The sequence below is a fragment of the Pleurodeles waltl genome, chromosome 6 (genome assembly GCF_031143425.1).
Source record: "Pleurodeles waltl isolate 20211129_DDA chromosome 6, aPleWal1.hap1.20221129, whole genome shotgun sequence".
Taxonomy (NCBI): Eukaryota; Metazoa; Chordata; class Amphibia; order Caudata; family Salamandridae; genus Pleurodeles; species Pleurodeles waltl.
Window position 1 is genome coordinate 305,510,612 of NC_090445.1, and position 23,111 is coordinate 305,533,722.

Consider the following 23,111-nt stretch of genomic DNA (forward strand, 5'->3'; position numbering starts at 1 on the left):
TACCTCCCTGAGGGAGCCCACCAGTAATACTTGGAGGGTGAGCAAAATTTAAGTTTTCTATCAGCACTCTAGATGTTTTTGTGTGTATTCACTAAGGCACATTTGGGCATTTAGTCACAATCGTTTTTTTTGGCGCTTTCACGAGGTTATGTAACAACCTATCAGGTACGGTGATTAAGATAACTGTTGCTGAATAGGTTATCCTTTGACGTTGGTTTTCTTTGTTTTACCTTTTAGGTTTTGAATAAATTAATGCACAAAGCAGTTTTCATAAAGGATTAGGTACGTAAATAGGTCCTGATGAATCGCATGAGATCAATTTCAACTCAATATAGCGAGAAACATGTTGACCCCTTGATTGAGTATCACAGTGATTCTGTATACTCTTTTTTGTACCCTTTTTTTACTTGAATTTCTAGTGAAAATTGTTATAATTTCAAGGGATTGTATACATTAATTTACTATATCCCTAACACAATGTTTTTAACTATGCCAGGGGTTTAAATATCTGAATAAATAATTTTTTACCCTTAGTCATTTTTAATCTCTTCTATACCAATCCTCTTTCTCTTTTTTTCATCTGACCGGCTCTACACCAACTGCCTAAAAGATCTCCGGCAAAGAGCCCCTTTGTGGGGCCCGTCAGGCATTGCAGTGCCGGCCTGACGAGGAGCATAGCCCTATGATGAAGCATGTCACCGGACGGTGAGTGAGGGCTCTTGCTTCAAGCATATTGCTTCCCCCCCTTTTTTTGTCACTGGAAACCTATCTTTACCACTATAACCCTCGATCTCTTTTTTGGAACTGTGTGTAAACTTTGTGGAGTCTACCAGCTACAACATTAGCTAACCAAGCCGGAAAAAGTCTGAAGGAGAAACCTTTGTCACTGAATGTGGGGTGGTACAATAAAACCACAACACTGAGTTCACAGCCTCTTCCACATCGAATTTGCTCATTTTAGCCCACTTGATGCACTCCACAACCACTCTAGTCATTCTCTCTACCAAACCAATCATTTGAGGATGGTACAGAGAACTCTTCAAATGCTTCACACCAGACTCAACCAGGAACATTTCCATCTCATGACTAACAAACTGGACCCCGTTATCAGAAACTATAAACTCTGGAAACCCTTCCCTCCCAAAGATTTCCTTGAGGAACTGTATGGCACTACCAGTTGTGGGCTTTGCAAAGAAGCGCACTTCTGGCCATTTACTGTAGTAGTCCATCAGGACAAAAGCATAGCGCATCTGACTTGGGAGAAAGTTGAACTTACCTACAATATCAATACCCACTTTAACCCAGGCTCTATCCGGTGCAGATATGGGTTGCAAAGGTGGCTCCACAGCTCTTAGCCCCTTTTCAGCACTGTTACATACAACACATCCACTCACAGCCCTTTCCACATCCCTGTCCATAGAGGGCCACCAATAATGAGCCCTGATACGTCTCTTTGTCATTGTGGCACCTAATTGTCCCTCATGTGCATGATCCACCAACTTTGAACGAACATCACAAGAGGGGACACATTTATTGTTCCTGAACACAATACCATCTTCAATTGAGAACTCCTCGCAAACCTTAGCATACGGTTGGACCTCTGAATTCAAATTTCTTTCCTTTGGCCAGCCATTGATTATATGCTGCTTAACGATGTCCAACACCATATCATTGCTCTCCACAGTCTTCCACACAGTTTCTGTGCACACCTTGGATTTATCTACATCAATGGAAGCTATGAAACAATCTTCCAAATCATCCTCCAAGTCAATGGAATTCTGTTCATTAATTGGTAATCGATAGAGAGAAAGTCTGCTGTAAAATTCTCTTTTCCTGGAATGTACCTAACCTGGAAATCATATTGTAACAATTTTGTGGTGAGACGTGCAATGCGGGGGTTGTGTAGTTGATTTTATCACCATTTAAGATGTACACCAAAGGCTTATGATCTGTTTGTATCATATAGTTCCTGCCCCAGACATAGCTTCTAAATTTTTCACTCACCCAGTAGCATGCCAATAACTCTTTTTCAATTACTGAGTAGTTGAGCTCTGGTTCACGTAGAACTCTTGAGGCATAACTAATGACCTTCTCAATATCCCCCGCACCTTGGGACAACACAGCCCCCAAACCATATCTACTAGCATCAACAGTAATGATGCACAATTGACTGGGGTCATATGGACTCAATGTTCTAGCATCAACCAATTCCTGTTTCACTTTGTCAAATGCAGATTGACATTCACTGTCACATGCAAACAGGACTTTGTTCTTTGGCATATTGGACAAGATTTTCACTTTACTAGCATAATTGGGAATAAACCTAGAATAATATTCAACCATGCCAATGAACGATCGTAACTCATCTTTGTTCTTGGGGTTTGGAGATTCTAGGACAGCCTTCACCAACCCGGGCTGCAGTGCAAACCCTTTATTAGACACACAGTGCCCCAAAAATTCAATCTCTCTCTTGAAAAATTCCCATTTTTGTTTCTTCACACAGACACCATAAGACTGAAAAATCTTGAAAACAGCCCTAATTTTCTCTTTGTGATCTTCCAAACCTTTAGAATGAATAAGAACATCATCTTGTAAAATGAAGACCCCTGGAACATCACCTAAGAGCTTATGCATAATGCGTTGAAAAGCTGACGCCACAGATGCCAACCCAAATCGCATCCTGCAAAACTGGAACGTGCCAAACGGGGAATTAAAGGCTGTATAACACCACTTGGTTATACGAAGATGCCAGGTCAATCTTGGAAAAACCACTCCGAACCTCTAAGTACTTCAAGTAGGTCACTGATTTTGGGTAAAGGATATGAATCCACCCAAATTTCTCTATTGAGACTCCTCAACTCCACACATAAACGTATGTCGCCATTACGTTTTCGGGCAACTACAAGTGGTGAAAGCCACAATCTAGATTCAATTGGTTCAGTAACGCCATTCTGTTGAAGCCTGTCTAATTCAGCTTTGAGATCCTCCCTAAAACTAAACGGAACTGACCTGATCATATGTTTCACAGGAATGGCCTTATGTTTTATTTTTATCCTGTGTTTAAAGCCTGAAATTTTTCTCAAACCCTGAGCAAACACCCTGGGAAACTCCTCTTTAAACGGTACCATCTCTTTTGAGTCTTCGACAACTAGAACTTGTTCTTTAGTTCCGGGTTTCAGCACCATACCAGACAAACCTTGGTGGTACCAACGTAGAATGTTCAGTCCTTTGTATGCCACATAAATTTTGCCATAAATCTTACAACCCTTTAATTCTAGACTGTCCTCTATATATCCTTCCAAATCAATTTTCCTGCCCTCATAGGAGACAGGAGATCTATCCGGTGGCAGCAATTTTCTATCACCACAAGTGTCATGGAACAATTCAGACGTGATCATTGTAATGCGTGCCAGAGTTGAAAAAACTTGTGCCGCTAAACTACCAGACTCAGTAGCATATCGAACCTTGAAGATAATTTCTTGATAGCAACCCAATATTGGTCAAGCTCCTCATCATCTTGCGCTACATCTGGTAGGTGTTTATAAATCCCTCTGCCTTCATATCCCAAGGAATGTAGAAGCAAACATTTCTTCCTTTCTGGTCTAAAGCGAGAGGTCCCTATAGCCCTAAGGTTAGTCTCGAAACCATCAAGCCATTGCCTCCATGGAATAGGTGACTCTAGAAAAGTTGGTGGAGGATTAACCAACTGCATAGTTCAACCAGGGGTACAGCAGCTAGAAGTTTGCCCTTTTTCCAGAAACCTAGGTAGATATGTAAAATATTTCTTTTACTTTCAAAGAAAAAAAAAATCTTTCATGAACTAGTACAAGTTGTATGTAAATCTGTTCAGCTGTAGACTCCAACCAGCAACGACACTGTTGAGATTACTGTATTACTTCAAGCTTGAAAAACCTCCAACAAGGTGCTTGTAAAAGCCATGTTGAAATGCAGAATACCTGGTTTGGGTTATTAGTCTCTGCCTCCAGGAGTCACCTGGTCCTTCCCACCACACTAGCAGACAAACTGCAGAGCTCCCAGCATACCCATGTTTCTTGCTGGAAGAGCATCAAACGGACGTGCCTTGTGGAAACAGCAGGGAATGTCCCTTCACCCTGTACCGAAGGTAAATATGCGTGGGTTACGATGCGGAGGCCACCTGAAACCCTTGTCACCAAAATTATGTTGTAGGTTAGCACAAAAACATTCGTAACCCTTCTGGGTGCAATTTCAGACATTTCTTTAATCAGCTCCATAACATGGCCACTGCCGCCGCTGACGCGTCTGCCTGCCCCCAATCCGACACGTTCCAACTGCCACTTATCGAACGCTTGGGGGCAAGCAGCACGCAACAGTAATCGGCTGCCTTCAGCACAACACAATGTCATTAGACATTGAGGAGGGGACACCCTAGGATGGGATTTCCTCCACCTCACTCTTGACTCCATGGGGTTCCGTCCAGGTTTTCTATGACAGATCAGAACTCTGTACAATAGCCCGTCTGACGGGGTCAAGACTAGTCAGCTGATATCCGACAGCTTTGATATACAGAGAGGCACCAGGCAGGGTAGCCCGCTCATCTTTGCCTTTGTAACTGAACCACTGGCCCACCATTTTGGCCAACGAGCATAGGACTGGGATATACCAGAGCTGGGGGTACATCACGTCATCTCGTCACTGTTATACATGGATGATGCCCTGGTGTACATGTGTGATGCAGATGCTGCCCTTCCAGACCTCGTGTGATTGCTAGAGGACTTCAGAGACATCTTGGGCTTGCGTATGAACTGGCCTAAATCCTGCATGTTACCCTTGGCACAGCATCCTGCTATGCAAAGGGCCGCGCATGACTCACCTTAAATGGTGCTACAATACCTTCAAGCATCTGGGAGTTCAGATTTACCACTCGGAGAAAGACATTAAGGAGAGCAATCTAGATAAGGAAGTGGGTTCTATCCATGGGTCCTTGCCTTTCTGGAAATCGCTACCTTTATCCCCATTAGGCCGAGTGGCAATATACAAGTTGCTGGTGCTCCCCCAGCTGCTCTATTTCTTCGCTGTGCTCCCAATAGTGCTCCCCAGGAGCTTTTTCTGAGAGCTACACAGGTTGCTGCTTAAAATTATTATGGAGCCACGGGTGCCGCCAAGTTGCACTCACCATCCTGCAGCGACTGCTGTCTGAAGGTGGTCTTCGTATGCCCAACTTTGAGTTATAATTTGTTATAGCATTGCTACTGTGGCCAATGGCCTGGCTACGCACCCACAAGCCCCGAAGTAGCACTGGTTCAAGCGGTGCTTGGCAACCTTGATATTGGGAATCACAAATAAAACTCTCCCTTCCTGGAACAGAATAAAATGGCATGCCTCAAATAATGGGTGAGGAGATCTGGGAGAGGAGTGCATTAAAGAAGTCAGTTCTTTCATCCATTGCGAGTACTGCAGCATGGGAAACTGATGGTGAACCTTCTCTTTGCTCCATGTTTTGGTACACAAAGGAGAAAACATGGAGCCTGCATTTACACACCTGCTTTAAACTTACATTGGACATGGAAAAAAGGAAGAAAACAGAGGGACAGTCAATACAGAAAGGCAGTAAGGACACAGAAGCAGAAAGCCCCCCAAGTCAGATGAAATAAGAGCTCAGAAATAAAATATGTGTAAGGGATCAGCATGTTCAGTGCACTAGAGGCAGGGAAGGAAGAAGCAGAGACAAAATAGGCATAGAGAGACAGAAAGGTTATGGAAATACTGGAAAGAGGTTCAGAGCTGTGTAAAGGCAAACAAGGCACAGAAGCCCATGGAAGGGTACATAAAAAAATTACACATAAGGAGCACAATGATAAGATCAAGAGGGAACACAAATAAATGTTTTGTCATGCACGTTACCAGAGCAAATAATTAACTCATACTTACTTTGCACAAGGACCTGGGCACCATCTATCACGTTTGGTGGTAAGGTTACTTTTTTAAGTTTGAGGATTCCAGGATGTTGCCGATGAGGGACACCCTGTAGAAACTGGGAGGTATTATCAACCTGTGGACCATCGGGAAGAGCCACTCCAAAGCCCTAAGTTGAAACAAGAGAGAATGCTTATTTCGTAGCAAATTATTTAATGTGGTCACTTGCAAGTAAAACACACAGTAACACAACATGTGAATTGAAATGGAACATGGGTATGGATAAACAAAGTGTAGAAGAATTCAATACCTAATTGTTTCCTTGCTACAATGCCCCTACTGTCACACCTTCATTGAAGACATGCTTACCTTTCAGCATGTTCCGTAACCGTCTTTGAGTACTTTAAACTGCTGAGGTGCAACTTGTTGTGTCGGTAATGTGTGACATTTTGGTGCCCAAATATAAATTATTGTAGCTGAGCAGACTCGTGGTATAAAATGTGCATAAGCTGTCTTTTTCAGAAACTTCTCACACATGAAAAAAGGCTAAAATGTGCATAAGCTGTCTTTTTCAGAAACTTCTCACACATGAAAAAAGGCAGATTTGCAGGCATAGTTTATTTGATATTAATAGGAAGCACCACTTACAAATCATTTCCCGACAACTTAGCTCTGGCCCAAGAAAACCAACCTAGGTTTCAATGATGGAGGTCCAGTCCTAGATATCCAAGTCATGCTACAGCAATATGAAGTGCACACAGAAATGTTTAAGCATTTTTGAAAGGTACGCCTCACATATTTGCAGCATAATTAGCAGAGGTCCAAATGGGCGGGATCAGAGGGGCACAACATGCCTTTACTTTTTTAATTTCTGAAAAACCAGCTCCTCTACTTTCTGTGAAAAGACAACTGTCCCAGGATGGTTATTTCCAATAGTTTAAATGCTTCAGCTGAAGGGTCAGACAAGGAGTCTCCTGTGCTGTGAAACCGAAAGCTGGAAGACAGCTAAACAAGAAACAAGCCTTCTTGCCAAGGTGCCTGCATGCATGAAAGAAGTGTGAATGTGCTCAACTAGTTAATCTGCAAATGTAAAGGGTGTCTGGAAGCCAATATTGGGATTAATTGATGAAATCAAGTGCACCTTCCTGGTGACACAGATTTATTCTCTTTGAGTGGTACTGCAAGGGGGTTAACAGATGAGCTGTGAAATGTGTCATTTTAAGGGACAGGTATATAAAACAATGCACTATAGTCTTGGTGTTAGACCTGTCAGCCTTGGGGTATAGTCTTACCTCAAACCTTTTGCCTTCCTCCTACATTATAACTGATCTCGTTTTTGATGGCCTTAGGACTCATCGCACTATACCATTGCTACCAGTGCTAAAGTGCATGTGCTCACTTCTTAAAACATGGTAAGATTGGCTCATACCCAACTGCCATAATTAATATACCTATACGTCCCTAGTAAAGTAGCACAACAAGTGCCCAGGACCAGTAAATTAAATTCTACGGGACGCGCACCGGAAGGTGGGGGAAGGGGAGGAAACCCCCGGCAACCCTCGTATTGGGCAGGAGCCCTTTAAACTTTGTGACAGCGCTTCCGCTCCGCGGGACGCGCACCGGAAGGCGGGTGAAGGGGAGGAAACCCCTGGCAACCCTCGTATTGGGCAGGAGCCCTTTAAACTTTGTGACAGCGCTCCCGCTCAGCGGGACGCGCACCGGAAGGCGGGGGAAGGGGAGGAAACCCCCGGCAACCCTCGTATTGGGCAGGAGCCCTTTAAACTTTGTGACAGCGCTTCCGCTCCGCGGGACGCGCACCGGAAGGCGGGGGAAGGGGAGGAAACCCCCGGCAACCCTCGTATTGGGCAGGAGCCCTTTAAACTTTGTGACAGCGCTTCCGCTCCGCGGGACGCGCACCGGAAGGCGGGTGAAGGGGAGGAAACCCCTGGCAACCCTCGTATTGGGCAGGAGCCCTTTAAACTTTGTGACAGCGCTCCCGCTCAGCGGGACGCGCACCGGAAGGCGGGGGAAGGGGAGGAAACCCCCGGCAACCCTCGTATTGGGCAGGAGCCCTTTAAACTTTGTGACAGCGCTTCCGCTCCACGGGACGCGCACCGGAAGGCGGGGGAAGGGGAGGAAACCCCCGGCAACCCTCGTATTGGGCAGGAGCCCTTTAAACTTTGTGACAGCGCTTCCGCTCCGCGGGACGCGCCCGGGCAAAGCCCGGGCCAAGGGCGGGCCCGTCCTGCGCCCGTCAGCGACCGGAAGAGGCCGGGCTGGGCCAGATTATTTTCATCCTGACTTCCGAGGTCGGCGACCAGAGGACGAATATATTTTACCCACCCGGACACCTTCTTAAATAGGTGAGCAACACTCTAGACCCTCCTGGCGTCTTAGCTTTTCTTAACAAAGCCCCAGTAGAGCTAAAACAGGGTGGGAACAGGAGAGGAAGAGCACCTACGGAAATAGACTGCCAAATTTTGGGACTGGACTTAAGTGCTTTATCAAAGCAAGATGGGTAGACGGAAGGGGGGGGGTCCCTTTGGAAAAATCCGACAATAACAAGACTCTAGATGGTTTCCTTCAAAAAGCGGTTGGGGCATTAGAAAAAGAAATTGAACTGGTGGAGCGCTGTCTGACTGCCCCCCCCCACCAACGGAGGCTCCGTCGAAAACTCCACCACAACCTTTCCACCCACCAGCTCTCCAGCCTGCCCTGCCAACTCCACCTCCAACTACCTGAATGCCCGTCACAGAGCCCATGGTCAAGGTCACATATCATTCAGAAATAACACAGCCTATGCCAGACAGGCCTGCACCCTCCCCAGAGCATAGCTCAAAGGGCAAAAGGAAACGAGGGGAGGTAAACTTAAAGAATAAACGGTCTCGTGTTTTGAACTCTCCCAATCATGCCGTGCCTACTCGGACCAAGGACTGTACACCTGCCCAAGCTACTACCAACGGCAGCCTAGACATAGCCTTCATAATAGTTTCTATAAAAGACGAGCTCTCCAAAAAACTATACCCTATAACAACTCGCCTATCAGCCATTGAGGAGAAACTTGACGTTCTCATCAAACTTAATCAGCCAAATACCTCTTCCTCATCAGATTTACAATATTCGCAACAACATTTTCCCCCATGCCCTCCAGTCAACAGTGCCAGTAACCCCTCTCTATCATCAAGTACGGTCCACATTTCTCAATCACTTTGCCCTGATTCTTCGCATCAACCAGTAAAGGCTTCTACTGCTAGACTGGCCAATCCCCCTGAAACTTGGCACTTAAAGAGAGATTCCCTCCTCCCAAGGCGGACTGATGAAATTGTTTCTTCCATGAACATGGGCACAAAACTGCTCAAGGATCATACCATCTCTCCAGCAGACCGGATGCATAGGGATCTAGGAACCAATATGAGAACTTTGCACTTACCACCGGAAGCTTGCCCTTATGTGCTTGTTATTACGAATGTTCCTAAGCTCAAGCCTAATATTCCCGAATCATTTACAGGACTGAAAAATAAGGTTATCCACTGGCTTCATAGATACGCTAGATTTGCTTTTGACATGATACCCTCAATACTAATGGTGAGGAGGGTGGGTTGGGTGGGTCCACTCAAAAACCCTGGTACAGGGGACTGTATTGTCATTAATTTCGATGCGCCTTCCCTTGTCCAACAGCTTTCCTTGAATGTGTGTCATTCTAACCCTCTAGGGGGAATAACCTCACTTTGCAGGCTCCAGGCTTTTTACCCGCACAAACCTGTACCAGCTATTAAGGGGGTAACAATGCCACCCAGAGGCCCCACTAGGGCACAGATGCAGCCTGATTCTCAGGCGAGATGCAGCCCTTTCTCGCCCTCACTTTCTGAAATTGATTGACTAAAAGCCAGCACTGAGTACAGTTCATTTCAGCCTCTAGGTTCAAATAATTGGGACAAAGAGTACCCTATAGTCGGAAATAATGAAACTTATAAAATAGGGCAAGGTAATCCTGAGGTGGAACAAACCCCTACTGCAGACATCAGAGACCCTATGCCAATTCCTACACCTGCTCAGCCAGATCCTTTTAAGATGGAAACTAGCATCTGGCCTTCCTCCTGGGCCCAGAATCCTGAAATCCGTATTGGGGATGCAAATAAGGAGCGCAAGGTGATTGAGGTCAACTTAGCCAAAGATTTATTAGACCTTAGTAAACTTGGATATCCACCACTATCCCAGACACTCAAAATGCTCACGCCACCCCCCGATCTAGACGGGGCAAGAAATACATTGGGCAACACTGTAGTGGGAAATCCAAATACGGCTGGTATAGATACAATTGAAAAGGGTATAAAACTTCCCCACGGCACTTCACGTGCAAGAGAGAACCCTGTGGTTGAAGCTCCCCAAGACATAATAGATGGCCTAGATACCATCCTTAGTTGGAATATTGCAGGGTTGGAGAATAAAATGAACAACCCTGAATGGGGCAAATTCATAGATGAATATAAAATATGCCTTTTCCAAGAAACATGGGCACTGGAGCCCAAATACAGAATTGGCTACAAAAGTTACTGGGTCCCAGCAACTAAGGTGAATTCAGGGAGACCCTCAGGTGGGCTGCTTATATGGCTCAGCTGTTCCTTCAAATGTCGGATTGACGTAATTTACTTGGGCTGCCCTGATTTAATGGGTTTATCAATACCATCCCTTAGTGAGAAACCACTTCTAATAATCAATATTTACAACAGGAGCCTGGGTAGCAAATATGAGTCCGACACATTGACTATTTTGGACAGCTTTCTTTCCTGTAAATCACCTTCCCACTTTATTCTTATTGCTGGAGATTTTAATGTCACTTTTGAACCCTACTTGCTGGCCCAGGAACTATATAAAGACGAAGACGCCTACTGGGGCATCCCTCAACTGGTATCTAGCAAAAGACCAAAAATAAATAGATTAACACACCAGGTTGTGGACATTACACTGGCACATGGCTTGCGGGCTTGCAATGGTCGTTCCCGCTCGGACCCTAATCTTCACCCTACATTCAGGCGCGGGATACAGAAGAGCCAGATAGACTATATTTTGCTTGATATCCGCCTGTGGGGCTATATGGTTGACATGAACATTGTAGAACATGAGGAAAGTGACCACGAACCATTGATTTTATTCCTTAGGAACCTATTACCCCTACTTGAAGTCTCTTGTCCCAAGACCCACGAACAACAGCTTGCATTGACCAACAATAGACGAAATGTTAGATGGGAATCCCTGAGCACCGACACAGCCACTTTGGCATCTGCGTACAGGCAGCTGGCTGATCACATGGATCGTATATCTCAGCCTTTAGAAGATAGTGGTGTGCTTATAGCAGCCCACACACAATTTTTTAATTCTCTAAAAAATCTTTTTACTAAAGAGTCTGCAAAAGAAGTTAAAAAGAAGTGTAACGCAAGGTGGTTCAACGCCGCATGTAGGGAAGCACAACACAAACTCCTGAGAGCTCTAAGAGGAGGCCAACCAGACCATATCAGGGGAGCCAGGAAAGATTACAGACAGGAACAAAGTAGAGCCCGTAGGACATGGGATGAATCTAGATGGGTTTCTCTCCTGGAGTCTGCCAAAATAAATGACACCTCGAAATTTTGGAAATTGGTGGCTGATGCCAGCGAAGAACCTAATTGTTCGCCCGGTGCCTCAATACTCCCTGTAGAGTGGACAGATCACTTTTCCCGATTATATTCTGGGATTACTGGTGTTACTTTCAGGGAACTGACCCATACCATGATTACTGAGACTCCCAAAATTGAATTTACCCTGGCAGAAACTAAGGCTGCGATCGCTTCACTAAGATTTATACAAGACAAACCCAGATATATGGGCCCCATACCTGATCCTCATTTCCAATGCGGTAACTGCAGGAGCACCTGTCCCGAGCTCCTGGTTGGGAGCAGAGATAGTTCCCATCTTTAAGAAAGGCAACCCCTCTAACCCTGCTAACTACCGCCCAATCTCCTTACTAGACAACTTCCAAAAACTTTTTGCTAAGCAAATTTTGTCTCGTTTAGAAGAATGGATTCTGGAAACCGATGCCATTTCTGATTTGCAAGCAGGGTTTAGGCCAGCAGTTAGTACCATAGATCAGGTGCTAAGATTTTTAACAATAAAATGGAAGACTGTGGAAGTAGGAGGAGGCAACCTTTTTGTAGTTTTCATTGACCTTAGAGCCGCGTTTGATTTGGTCCCCAGAAACCAGCTATGGCTGACACTAGCTAATATGGGTGTCCCACATGGCCTTTTGAAACTTATCATCCGACTACACGAGAATACTTATGCCCAAATCAGGAGCGGCAAAAATGGTGATCTAACAGAAGCAGTGGCTATTGAGAGGGGAGTCAGACAGGGGTGTGTTTTGGCCCCCACCCTTTTTCTTCTATACATAAATAATTGTATTAAGTATTTAGCAAATTGCATTAATGATTCCCCAAAGCTGTCCGGGACCAAAGTTCCATGCCTACTTTATGCAGATGACACTATTCTTCTGTCTAAATCATCCATGGGAATTCAGAATCTGGTTAACCAGTTCGGGGTATTCTGTAGAGATTACGGGTTAGACATAAATCTTAAGAAAACTAAACTCATGATATACAGTGCCCCGAATAAGAAGCTCAGAGCAAATATTAAGATGGATTCAATTCATCTGGAGAGGGTAATGGAATACGATTATTTGGGTATTAGACTATCTGATAAGGGCAGCTGGGATCCAGCTATAAGGAAAGGGGCTCTAACAATCAGCCAAAGATGTGGAGTGATAGGACGTAAGGCTAGCACTGCAACAAGTCCCCCTCTGACCCTCATCTCTGAAATCTACAAAGCCCAAATCCGTGCCGCGGCCCTATATGGAGCGGAACTTTGGGGATCTCACAGACAAATGGACACTCTTCAAATCAAAGAAAATAATTTCCTTAGACACATATCCAAACTAGGGAAGGGCACGCCGATGCTCCCCCTAAGACTGGACCTGGGTCTAAATAGTATTAAGGATACAGCATACCTAAGACCACTTCTGTATTGGGTCAGATTATGGAAAACGGAGGAGCTCGAACCCTTCAGATTAGCAGTTAAAGAACTATTGCCACCTTGCTATGGATGGGAAAAAGTACAGTGGCTTAGGGAGATGAAAGTGGCTTGGGTTAAACTGAATTTAGCCCATTATTGGGAGAATCCCGAGACGATTCCTGGTAACGCTAAACGCCTGATCAAAGACCGCTATTGGGAAAAGATCCATGAGGAATCTCTCGGCTCAATTGGGTTGGGTCGGTTGACAGCAGAGTTTCTGCTGGTTAAGCACGAACCTCTGCCTGAAAGCTTCCTGGATCTCCCTATGCCAGCCCGTGCTCGCTCCTTATTACTTCAGTTCAGATATGGAACATTGGCAGTCAACAGCTTTACAGCTTGCTGGTCGACCAATAGTTCTTTATCTGACAAATGCATAAACTGCCATCTATGCAAGGAAACTTCTGAGCATGTCCTATTTTTCTGTCCTCTGTACAAATGCCCTCGCGGGAAGTGGATTATCCCTCTGTGCAAAACGCTGCCATCACAAAACCGTAACAGTGTATATAGAATATGTAAATATGACACTTCCATGCTGATAGTAAGTTCTGTCTCTAAATATTTGGCAGCAGCATGGAAAATCCGCAGTAGGATTACTACAGATCATATTCCACCGGTCGAAGAACGGTCCAGAAGTTAGCGAACTAGCACCCTGTTATATTAATCTGGGATCTCAAATAAAACGATAAGTGCGACCTATTGACGATATAAGTCTGTAGTCCCGAGCATGCTGTCTAGTGGGTTACCCCAATTGAAGTGACTTATAGTCCCTCAGCATATATAATTTTATAAATCGCAAGATGCAATTTATTTGATCAACTTATTTAATAGAATTGATTAACTTAAGGCATTATTTCCCACTGGTTGTCCTTCAGCTTATGCCAACAGGAGCTATTATATGTAGTTTTTATGTCTTATTTTATGTATAAACTTGTTCTAGAATGGTTTTTATGCTTTTAACAATTGATTATTATTATCTTAGCATCTAGCCTCTTGCACAGGGAAAGATTCAGAGATTATTTTGAGAGTCTTGTCTTAATTATTTATGAAACATTTTATGTAATTCTATGAATTTTTTCTTTTTTTCTTGTATTAACTGCTAATGTCTTTTTTTAAGCGATGGTTTATGGCTCTTATCTTTTTGTATGTATGATCACTTTTAACTTCTCAAATGGTCCAAATCTGGACCGAATAAACTATTGATTGAAATGCTACTAGTGGGCCTGCAGCACCGATTGTGCCACCAACTCAGCGGCCCTTTTAAACATGCCTCAGGCCTTCCACTGCAGCCTGTGTGTGCATCCTTAAACTGCCATTTTTCCTGTCACAATAAACCTTTTGCCAGGACCAAACCTTCTTTTTTATTATACAAATCACCTCTAGGGTAGGCTCTGGACAATACAGAGCGGGCAAGGTACAATGTATTTAAGTTGGACATGTCCTTGTAGTGAAAACCACAAGGTACTTTTTTGCTACTGCAAGGTCTGCCTCTCTATAGGATAACACTGGTGTTGCCTCATTACATTTTATAAGTGTAATTTCCAAATGGGAACAGGTAACCAGTTCATACTTGGTGTATCTGGAATTGGAAATCCTGACTTATGGTGAAGTTGGATTGTAAATTACAATTTTGACAATGCCAGAAAGTGGCATTTTCCTGCCTTAGCCATTAAGTGGTTGTAGCCTGCCTCTGGTCATACGACTGGGTGTAGCTGACAGTTGCGCTTTGGGTATTCCTCTGGACACACACAATAGGGACCTTAGGTGTGCCTTGATGGGCCATCACTGGCAACTTTGGAGGGAGGAGCTGGGCAACGCTCTACTTACACTTGAATAGGCTGTATCTTGCCTCATACAAAGGGCTGCATACCCCCTGTAGTTAGTCTGTAGACAGCACATGGAAGGCAGCTTCTCCCTCACTTTAGAGGCACAAATGATAAAAATTGTAGACCTCAGACACCAACTCTTCAGTACACTTCTTGACCTGTAGATACTCTGCCAGGAAGAAGAACTGCTGAGTTGCTGAAGGGCTGCCACTATGGCAGATTGATACCCTGCTGAACTACTGCCTTGCTGTGCTTACATGCTGCCTGCTGACCTTTTACCTGGCTGAGAAGAACCTGACCTACAACTTCATCCTTGAAACCAGGACACCAGAGTTATTCCAAGGGCTACTTTGCTGGCCTCAGGAACATAAAAGTTTCACCAAAATCCTATACCAGCCCCTGGACCCAAGCTGCAGTGTGTTCCTTACCCTCCGGTCCTGGACCCTTGATGTCGCTCAAGGGAGCGGAATTCAAGCTTTTGGGCTCTTTGCAAACGCAAACATGCCTGCTCGCACCAAGACCTTGCCTCTCGCACCCCAATTCAACACGAAACGCGGACAGCTGCCCCTTTGCGATACAGCATCGACTGCTAGCACTGGACTGCCAATGCAAAACTCCAGCAGCGCCCGCCTGTGATGCTGACCTACTCTTCCCACTATGCCTCTCGTGACGTTCTCCCTGCTCCTTGCGGCCCTCCCCAACACAAAAGGGACTCTTGCCACAAATTCGAGAAGGTAAACTTCAGCTGGCATAACCTGGTGGCTGTATCTTACGGGTGCTCCATCGCAGTTGGCCTAAAATTGTGACTTTGGCCTAGTCTAACGAAACCAGATTTCTCTAGTTGGCGCTTTGTGCTTTTAGGCTCTATTTTCATTAAATTCTTTGAAAATGAATATATCTGGTTCTACTAATTAGATTTTTTGTCGTTTTGGTCTTTTTTTTATTTTTTTATTCTGCTTTATTTTTCTAAACTGATACAGGGTCCTTTTGTTGTATGTGTTTTATTGTGTTAGTGTTTGAAGAGTTGCACAAATACTTTACACATTGCCTCTGAGTTAAGCCTGGCTGCTCTGTGCTAAGCTCTCTGAGGAGTGGTTAGGGTTTGATTGCGACTTCACCCTGAGAAGAGTTGTGGTTGCTGCTTGAGAAGGGTTTCACCCCACTCAACCAGTAACCCAATTTCCTACACTGCAAATTTCTATAATCTGTATTTTTGGAAGCACCTTTTTATCTTAAAAGGTTTTTGTGCATTTTGGAGCAGCCTAACTCATACTGTGTGTAATGCAAGTTTAAAATAATGATGTACATATTCAGGTGCTTTCTGTCACAGGCTGGCACCTCGTAGCACCAAAAATATGCAAGTTATCATTCTCCACTGCACCAACCAATGTTGAATTCTTTGGCTCTCTGATTACACACACAGGCCTCTGCAGTGCATTGACTAAGAGAGGTTCCAAAATGTAATATAATGCATTTCACACTGATTAACCTTACTTGTATTGATTTTTCATTTAAGCTGTATTGCATTTTATTTGGAGTTACCCAAGGGAGAAAGACCAAAAAATGAAACCCTTACAGAATATTTTGTTTTTTTCTAGCCAAACCTTAGACCCATGTCCTCTTGCTCACTCGCCCTGCCTTCATTGCATGCAGCAGTGCAATTCCCATACTTTTTTTAATACACTTCGACCGCTGATTATAAACAACAAATTAACACAGCCAATGGTTATCATTTGGACTTCTCTACACTAAAACTACTTTGCAGATTAGAGTACTACACAGAAAAAGCAGGACATGTGTAGGTAAAGTAATACACAAATTTCCTAACAAACATGAAATCTTATGCTGCTGCATATGATGCACCAGTTCTGCAGGTGATGCAGCATATACAGCTGCCACTTTCACTGTAACTGTTCTTTGTGTAAGTGAAGTTTGTACTGCAACTGTTCTTGCTGTGCCTGCAAGGTATTTTAAGTGTACTGAACACCTTTTCTATGATATCAAATACAAAGTAAATGGTGTTGTCAAGAGGGAATAAAGAGTACGATGGGGAGCAGTGCAAAGTGCAGATGGGTAGCACAGGATGGAACGTGGAGGATCAGCACAGTGGGAAGGAGACAGGTACAAAGTGGTGAGCAGTGCCAAATGAGAAAGTAGTGTAGCACAGCAAGATGCACAGCTTGGCAGGAGCACATGTGGGCAGTGGTGAAAGATCTTAAGACTGCTTTTGAAGGGACAGGGAAGCATTTGGAAGATATTATCATTGGTGTGTTATGCTAATTCTATTAAAGCTCCCAGCAAGTGAAGTTGGGTGGCAGAAACACCATTTCTAAAAACGTTTACACAGATGATTAAATTAGTGTTGTGTATTGGCACCCCTACTTTTTAACCTTATGTTGCCAACATAGGGAGAACTCTCCACAACTTAAGATCTTGCCCTCTCAAATTAACCCCTTAGCTGCTGGGCCTTTCCCCCCCCAGTGCTGAGCCCTTTTTTGGCTATTTGGGGTAGTTCGCGCTTAGGGCTTCATAACTTTTTGTCCACATAAGCTAACCACGCCAAATTTGCGTCCTTTTTTCCCAACATCCTAGGAATTCTAATGGTACCCAGAGTTGGTGGTTTCCCCTGGAGGAGACCAAGAAAATAGCCAAAATACAGTGAAAATTTAGTTTTTTCCAAAAAAATTGGAAAAAAGGGCTGCCGAAGAAGGCTTGTGGTTTTTTCCCTGAAAATGCCATCAACAAAGGGTTTCTGGTGCTGAAATCACTATCTTCCCACCTTTCAGGAACGGGCAGACTTGAATCAGAAAACCAAATTTTTCAACACAAATTTGGCATTTTACTGGGACATACCCCATTTCTACTATATTTGGTGCTTTCAGCCTCCTTCCAGTTAGTGACAGGAATGGGTGTGAAACCAATGCTGGATCCCGGAATGCTAAACATTTCTGAAAACTAGACAAAATTCTGAATTCAGCAAGGGGTCATTTGTGTAGATCCTACAAGGTTTTCCTACAGAAAATAACAGCTGAAATAAAACAATATTGAAATTGAGCTGAAAACAACAGCCATTTTTCTTTATGTTTTACTCTGTAACTTTTTCCTGCGATGTCAGATTTCTGAAAGCAATATACCGTTTTGTCTGCTGGACTCTTCTGGTTGCGGGGATATAAAGGGCTTGTAGGTTCATCAAGAACCCTAGGTACCCAGAGCCAATAAATGAGCTGCACCCTGCAGTTGGTTTTCATTCTATACTGGGTATACAGCAATTCATTTGCTGAAATATGAAGAGTGAAAAAGAGGTATCAAGAAAACCTTTGCATTTCCAAAATGGGATCAAGATAAGGTTTTGAGGAGCAGTGGTTATTTGCACATCGCTGAATTCCGAGGTGCCCATACTAGCATGTGAATTGCAGGGCATTTCTCAAATAGACGTCCTTTTTTACACACTCTCTTATATTTGGAAGGAAAAAATGTAGAGAAAGATAAGGGGCAATAACACTTGTTTTGCTATTCTGTGTTCCCCCAAGTCTCCCGATAAAAATGATACCTCACTTGTGTGGGTAGGCCTAGTGCCCGCGACAGGAAATGCCCCAAAACACAACATGGACACATCCTATTTTTTTTATAGAAAACACAGCTGTTTTTTCCAAAGTGCCTACCTGTAGATTTTGGCCTCTAGCTCAGCCGGCACATAGGGAAACCTACCAAACCTGTGCATTTCTGAAAACTAGAGACCTAGGGGAATCCAAGGAGGGGTGACTTGCGGGGCTCGGACCAGGTTCTGTTACCCAGAATCCTTTGCAAACCTCAAAAAGTGGCTAAAAAAACAAGTTTTCCTCACATTTCGGTGACAGAAAGTTCTGGAATCTGAGAGGAACCACAAATTTCCTTCCACCTGGCGTTCCCCCAAGTCTTCCGATAAAAATGATACCTCACTTGTGTGGGTAGGCCTAGCGCCCGCGACAGGAATCGCCCCAAAGCGCAACGTGGACACATCCAAATTTTTGGAAGAAAACAGAGGTGTTTTTTGAGAAGTGCCTACCTGTAGATTTTGGCCTCTAGCTCAGCCGGCACCTAGGGAAACCTACCAAACCTGTGCATTTCTGAAAACTAGAGACCTAGGGCAATCCAAGGAGGGGTGACTCGCGGGGCTCGGACCAGGTTCTGTTACCCCGAATCCTTTGCAAACCTCAAAAAGTGGCCAAAAAAACAAGTTTTCCTCACATTTCGGTGACAGAAAGTTCTGGAATCTGAGAGGAGCCACAAATTTCCTTCCACCCGGCGTTCCCCTAAGCCTCCCGATAAAAATGATACCTCACTTGTGTGGGTAGGCCTAGCGCCCGCGACAGGAAATGCCCCAAAACAGAATGTGAACACATCACATTTTTTCATAGAAAACAGTGCCTACCTGTGGATTTTGGCCTCTAGCTCAGCCGGCACCTGGGGAAACCTAGCAAACCAGCACATTTTTGAAAACTAGAAACCCAGGGGAATCCAAGATGAGGTGACTTGTGGGGCTCGGACCAGGTTCTGTTACCCAGAATCCTTTGCAAACCTCAAAATGTGGCTAAAATACCACGTTTTCCACACATTTCGGTGACAGAAAGTTCTGGAATCTGAGGGGAGCCACAAATTTCCTTCCACCCAGCGTTCCCCCAAGTCTCCCGATAAATATGATACCTCACTTGTGTGGTTAGGCCTGGTGCCTGCGACAGGAATAGATCACACAACGGTCAATGTTGGTCCTTACGTGAGGCAGCTGTTGACCCTGGGGTGATCCATTCCTGACACAGGCACTAGGTGTAGGCACTCAAGTGGGGGTAGTGTTTTTATCAGGACAGGTGAGGAGTCACTGGGTGGTAGGAATGTTGTGGATCCCAGCATATTCCTGTAGTTTGTGTGACAGAAATGCGAGAAAAATAGAGTTTTTTTTCAACATTTCAGCTTTGCAGGGTATTCTGGGTAAGAAAACTTTGGGGAATCCACACAAGTCACACCTCTGTGGACTCCCCCGAATGTCTAGTTTCCAGAAATGTTTGGGTTTAGTGTGTTTCTCTATATGGCCGCCGAATCCAGGACCAAAAACACAGGTGCCTGCCTTACAAAACCAGTTTGTTTTGCCATAGACAATTTTGATGTCTCCACAATATGATTTGGGTGGTGGAATTTGGGGCTGAACTAAATTGGTGAGCTCCCAAGAGAGCACTCTCTCTCTGCTTGCCGCCGCATTCACCTGCTCTCTGGGTTGGCCTAACCCACTATTACCCAGTTGCACGAACAGCTTGCGAAGGGACAGCAGGACTGTCCTCTTCACCTCCCTCATAATGTACTGGAAGAGGAGTTTTCGAATGGGACTCCTCTGACTGAAAAATCACTCCCAGAGTCTGCGCCATTGTCCTATCCCTCAGATGCTGTCTCAGTATCTGATGTCTCAGTCTCTGATCCTATGTCAGAGCGGTCCTCTATAACCCGAGTGCAGGCAGCAGTCATCCATCAAGATGCCATCTCTGCTATTGGCTAAACTGTTGCTCTAAAACACTAGCCTACGTAGACAGTCACAAAATCGATTGTGTGTGTGAGATACGTGCAACAGTAGAGGCCACCTTACCTGCGCTTCTTCCCTCAATCAGCACGTACTTTCAAGACACTCAAAAAACACCTTGTCACATACCATTCGTCACAGTCTTTAGCACCTCCTGCGCCCAGTCCAACAATCATTATTGGTGCTCCCACTCCCTCCTCCTCGGATTCCCTCATTACCACCCAGCAAAAGTGCCCTTCATCTCTCCATAGACTTTACTAATGTACTCAGCTATTTACATAAAATACAGATGTGCTCTTTGCAGTAGGCATATAAACCTTCTGCGCTTCTTTATGGCACTAAAACTGCCACTAGACAAGTCGGACCCTTTTCCCCCCAGGGAAACCACACACATATTGACAAAAGTGATGTATATATGACAGCCAACCACCTGAAACTCAACTCAAGCAAAACCGAAATAATCCTCTTTGGCCCTCACCAAAAAAACCTGGGACCCCCCATGGTGGCCCACCACGCTAGGCCCTGCACCCACCCCCGCCAACTACGCACGCAACCTCAGCATCATCCTAGACTCCTCCCTCTCTATGACCCAACAAATCAACGCTCTTACCTCCTCATGCTTCAACAAACTCCGTATACTGAAAAACATTCAAATGGATCCCCACAGAGACCAGAAAAACTGTCACTCACGCACTCATCAGCAGCAGGCTTGATTACAGAAACGCCCTCTACGCCGGCACCACTCTAAAACTCAAGTGCAAACTACACGCATCCAGAACTCAGCAGCACGACTCATCCTCGACCTCCACCGACACGAACACATCTCTCCACACCTCAAATCCCTCCACTGGCTCCCCATTGACAAAAGGATCACCTTCAAGATCCTCATCCTCACACACAAATCACTCCACAACACAGGCCCTGCCTACCTCAACGAGAGTCACCTTCCACACCCCCACATGAAACGTCCGTTCAGCTGACCTCTCTCTCGCCTCTGACCCCCGCATCAAACACACCACCACCGGGGGCAGATCCTTCTCCTACATTGCACCCAAAACATGGAACGCACTCACAACCCACATTCGCAAGACCCAAAACCTACTTCTTTTCAGGAAGGGCCTCAAAACCTGGCTTTTTGAACAGTGAACCTCCTAGCCCCTTTCCCTCCCCCCCGTCCCCCCCCCAGCGCCTTGAGACCCTCACAGGTGAGTAGCGCGCTTTATAAATCTCTTTGATACAGATCTACCTATATATATATATATATATATATATATATATATATATATATATATATAAATAAATATATATATACATAGATATATCTATAGATATATCCATGTACCTAGATATATCTATCTACATAGATATATATATATAGATATATACATATATTTTTTTTTAGTTGTTGTATGGTTTCCTTGGGGGCCAAAATGGCCCCCAGGGAAACCCTACAACATCTAAAAAAAAAATTGCCCCCACAGGGGGTCACCCTGCCCACGGGCGACCCCGAGTCATTTCATTTTTTTTTGTGCAAAAAAAAAAAAAAAATCCCCTGGGGGGGGGGGGGGGGCGCGATCGCACCCCCCCCCCCCCCACCCAGGGGGCACCTACCTTTTTTTTTTTTAAGAAAATTATGCCGGGGGGGGGGGGCGGCCCGTTTTCCGGGGGGGGCCGCCCCCCAAAAGTGAAATCCCTGGTGTCTAGTGGGGTTTCCTGGCATTTTGAAAAGGCCTCGTAAGAAAGGGGAGACACTCCCCTTTCTTACGAGGCCTTCCTGAAAGTGTTTCCTGGCCCCCGGTCGCAGCTGTGCTGCGATCGGGGGCCAGGAAACCGTTTCAGAAGGCCTCATAAGAAAGGGGAGACTCTCCCCTTTCTTACGAGGCCTTCTGAAACTGTTTCTGGCCCCCGATCGCAGGGCCAGAAACAGTTTCAGAAGGCCTCGTAAGAAAGGGGAGAGTCTCCCCTTTCTTACGAGGCCTTTTCAAAATGTTTCCTGACCCCCCCGATCGCAGCTGTGCTGCGATCGGGGGAGCCAGGAAACCTGAAAGTGTTTCCTGGCCCCCGATCGCAGCACAGCTGCGACCGGGGGCCAGGAAACACTTTCAGGAAGGCCTCGTAAGAAAGGGGAGTGTCTCCCCTTTCTTACGAGGCCTTCCTGAAAGTGTTTCCTGGCCCCCGATCGCAGCACTACGAGGCCTTCCCGAACGTGTAAAAGGCCGTTTTCCCCAAGAAAGGAGGAAGCGGCCGCAAGGCTGCTTCCTGCTTTCATGGGGAAAACACCTTTGCAATGTCAGCGCGCCTCGCGGCGCGCTGACGTCACAAAGGGGTGGGTGGGGGGCGGGGGGAGACACGGTAGCTTCCGTGTCTCCCGGGGGGGGGGGGGGGGGGGGGGGGGAATCCTCGGGTGCGATGCACCCGAGGATTTATTAATGCCCTTCCTGGTGTCGGCCACTGGTCGTGACCCGCACCAGGGAGGGTGTGTGGGCGTCGGTCAGTGGCCGACGCCCGCACTTAAGAGGTTAAGTGGCTATCCAATACAACACTGCAATACACTGACAACACTTTTTTGTTTGATAAGCCTGCTGTCAGATTAAAATATCTTTTAAAAGGGTTAAAGAAGATATATTAGCAGGCCAATGCCTTGAAGGTTGAAGCTGCAAAATCGATTACGTTGGGTTTTGGTAGGAAGTACTAAAAACTGAAATTTAATGGTCAACCAAGATATACAGAACTGCACAACTAAATTT

At 45.2% G+C, this 23,111-nt stretch overlaps 1 protein-coding gene across 1 annotated transcript in view; it reads right to left on the minus strand.

Moving 5' to 3' along the window:
• METTL17 (methyltransferase like 17) overlaps positions 1-23,111 on the minus strand; it is a 149,913-nt gene that overhangs the window by 111,383 nt on the left and 15,419 nt on the right. Inside the window, exon 2 of the mRNA XM_069238111.1 lies at positions 5,911-6,064. Within this exon, the coding sequence (XP_069094212.1) occupies positions 5,911-6,064 (154 nt within the window). The remainder of the gene's footprint in view (positions 1-5,910; positions 6,065-23,111) is intronic.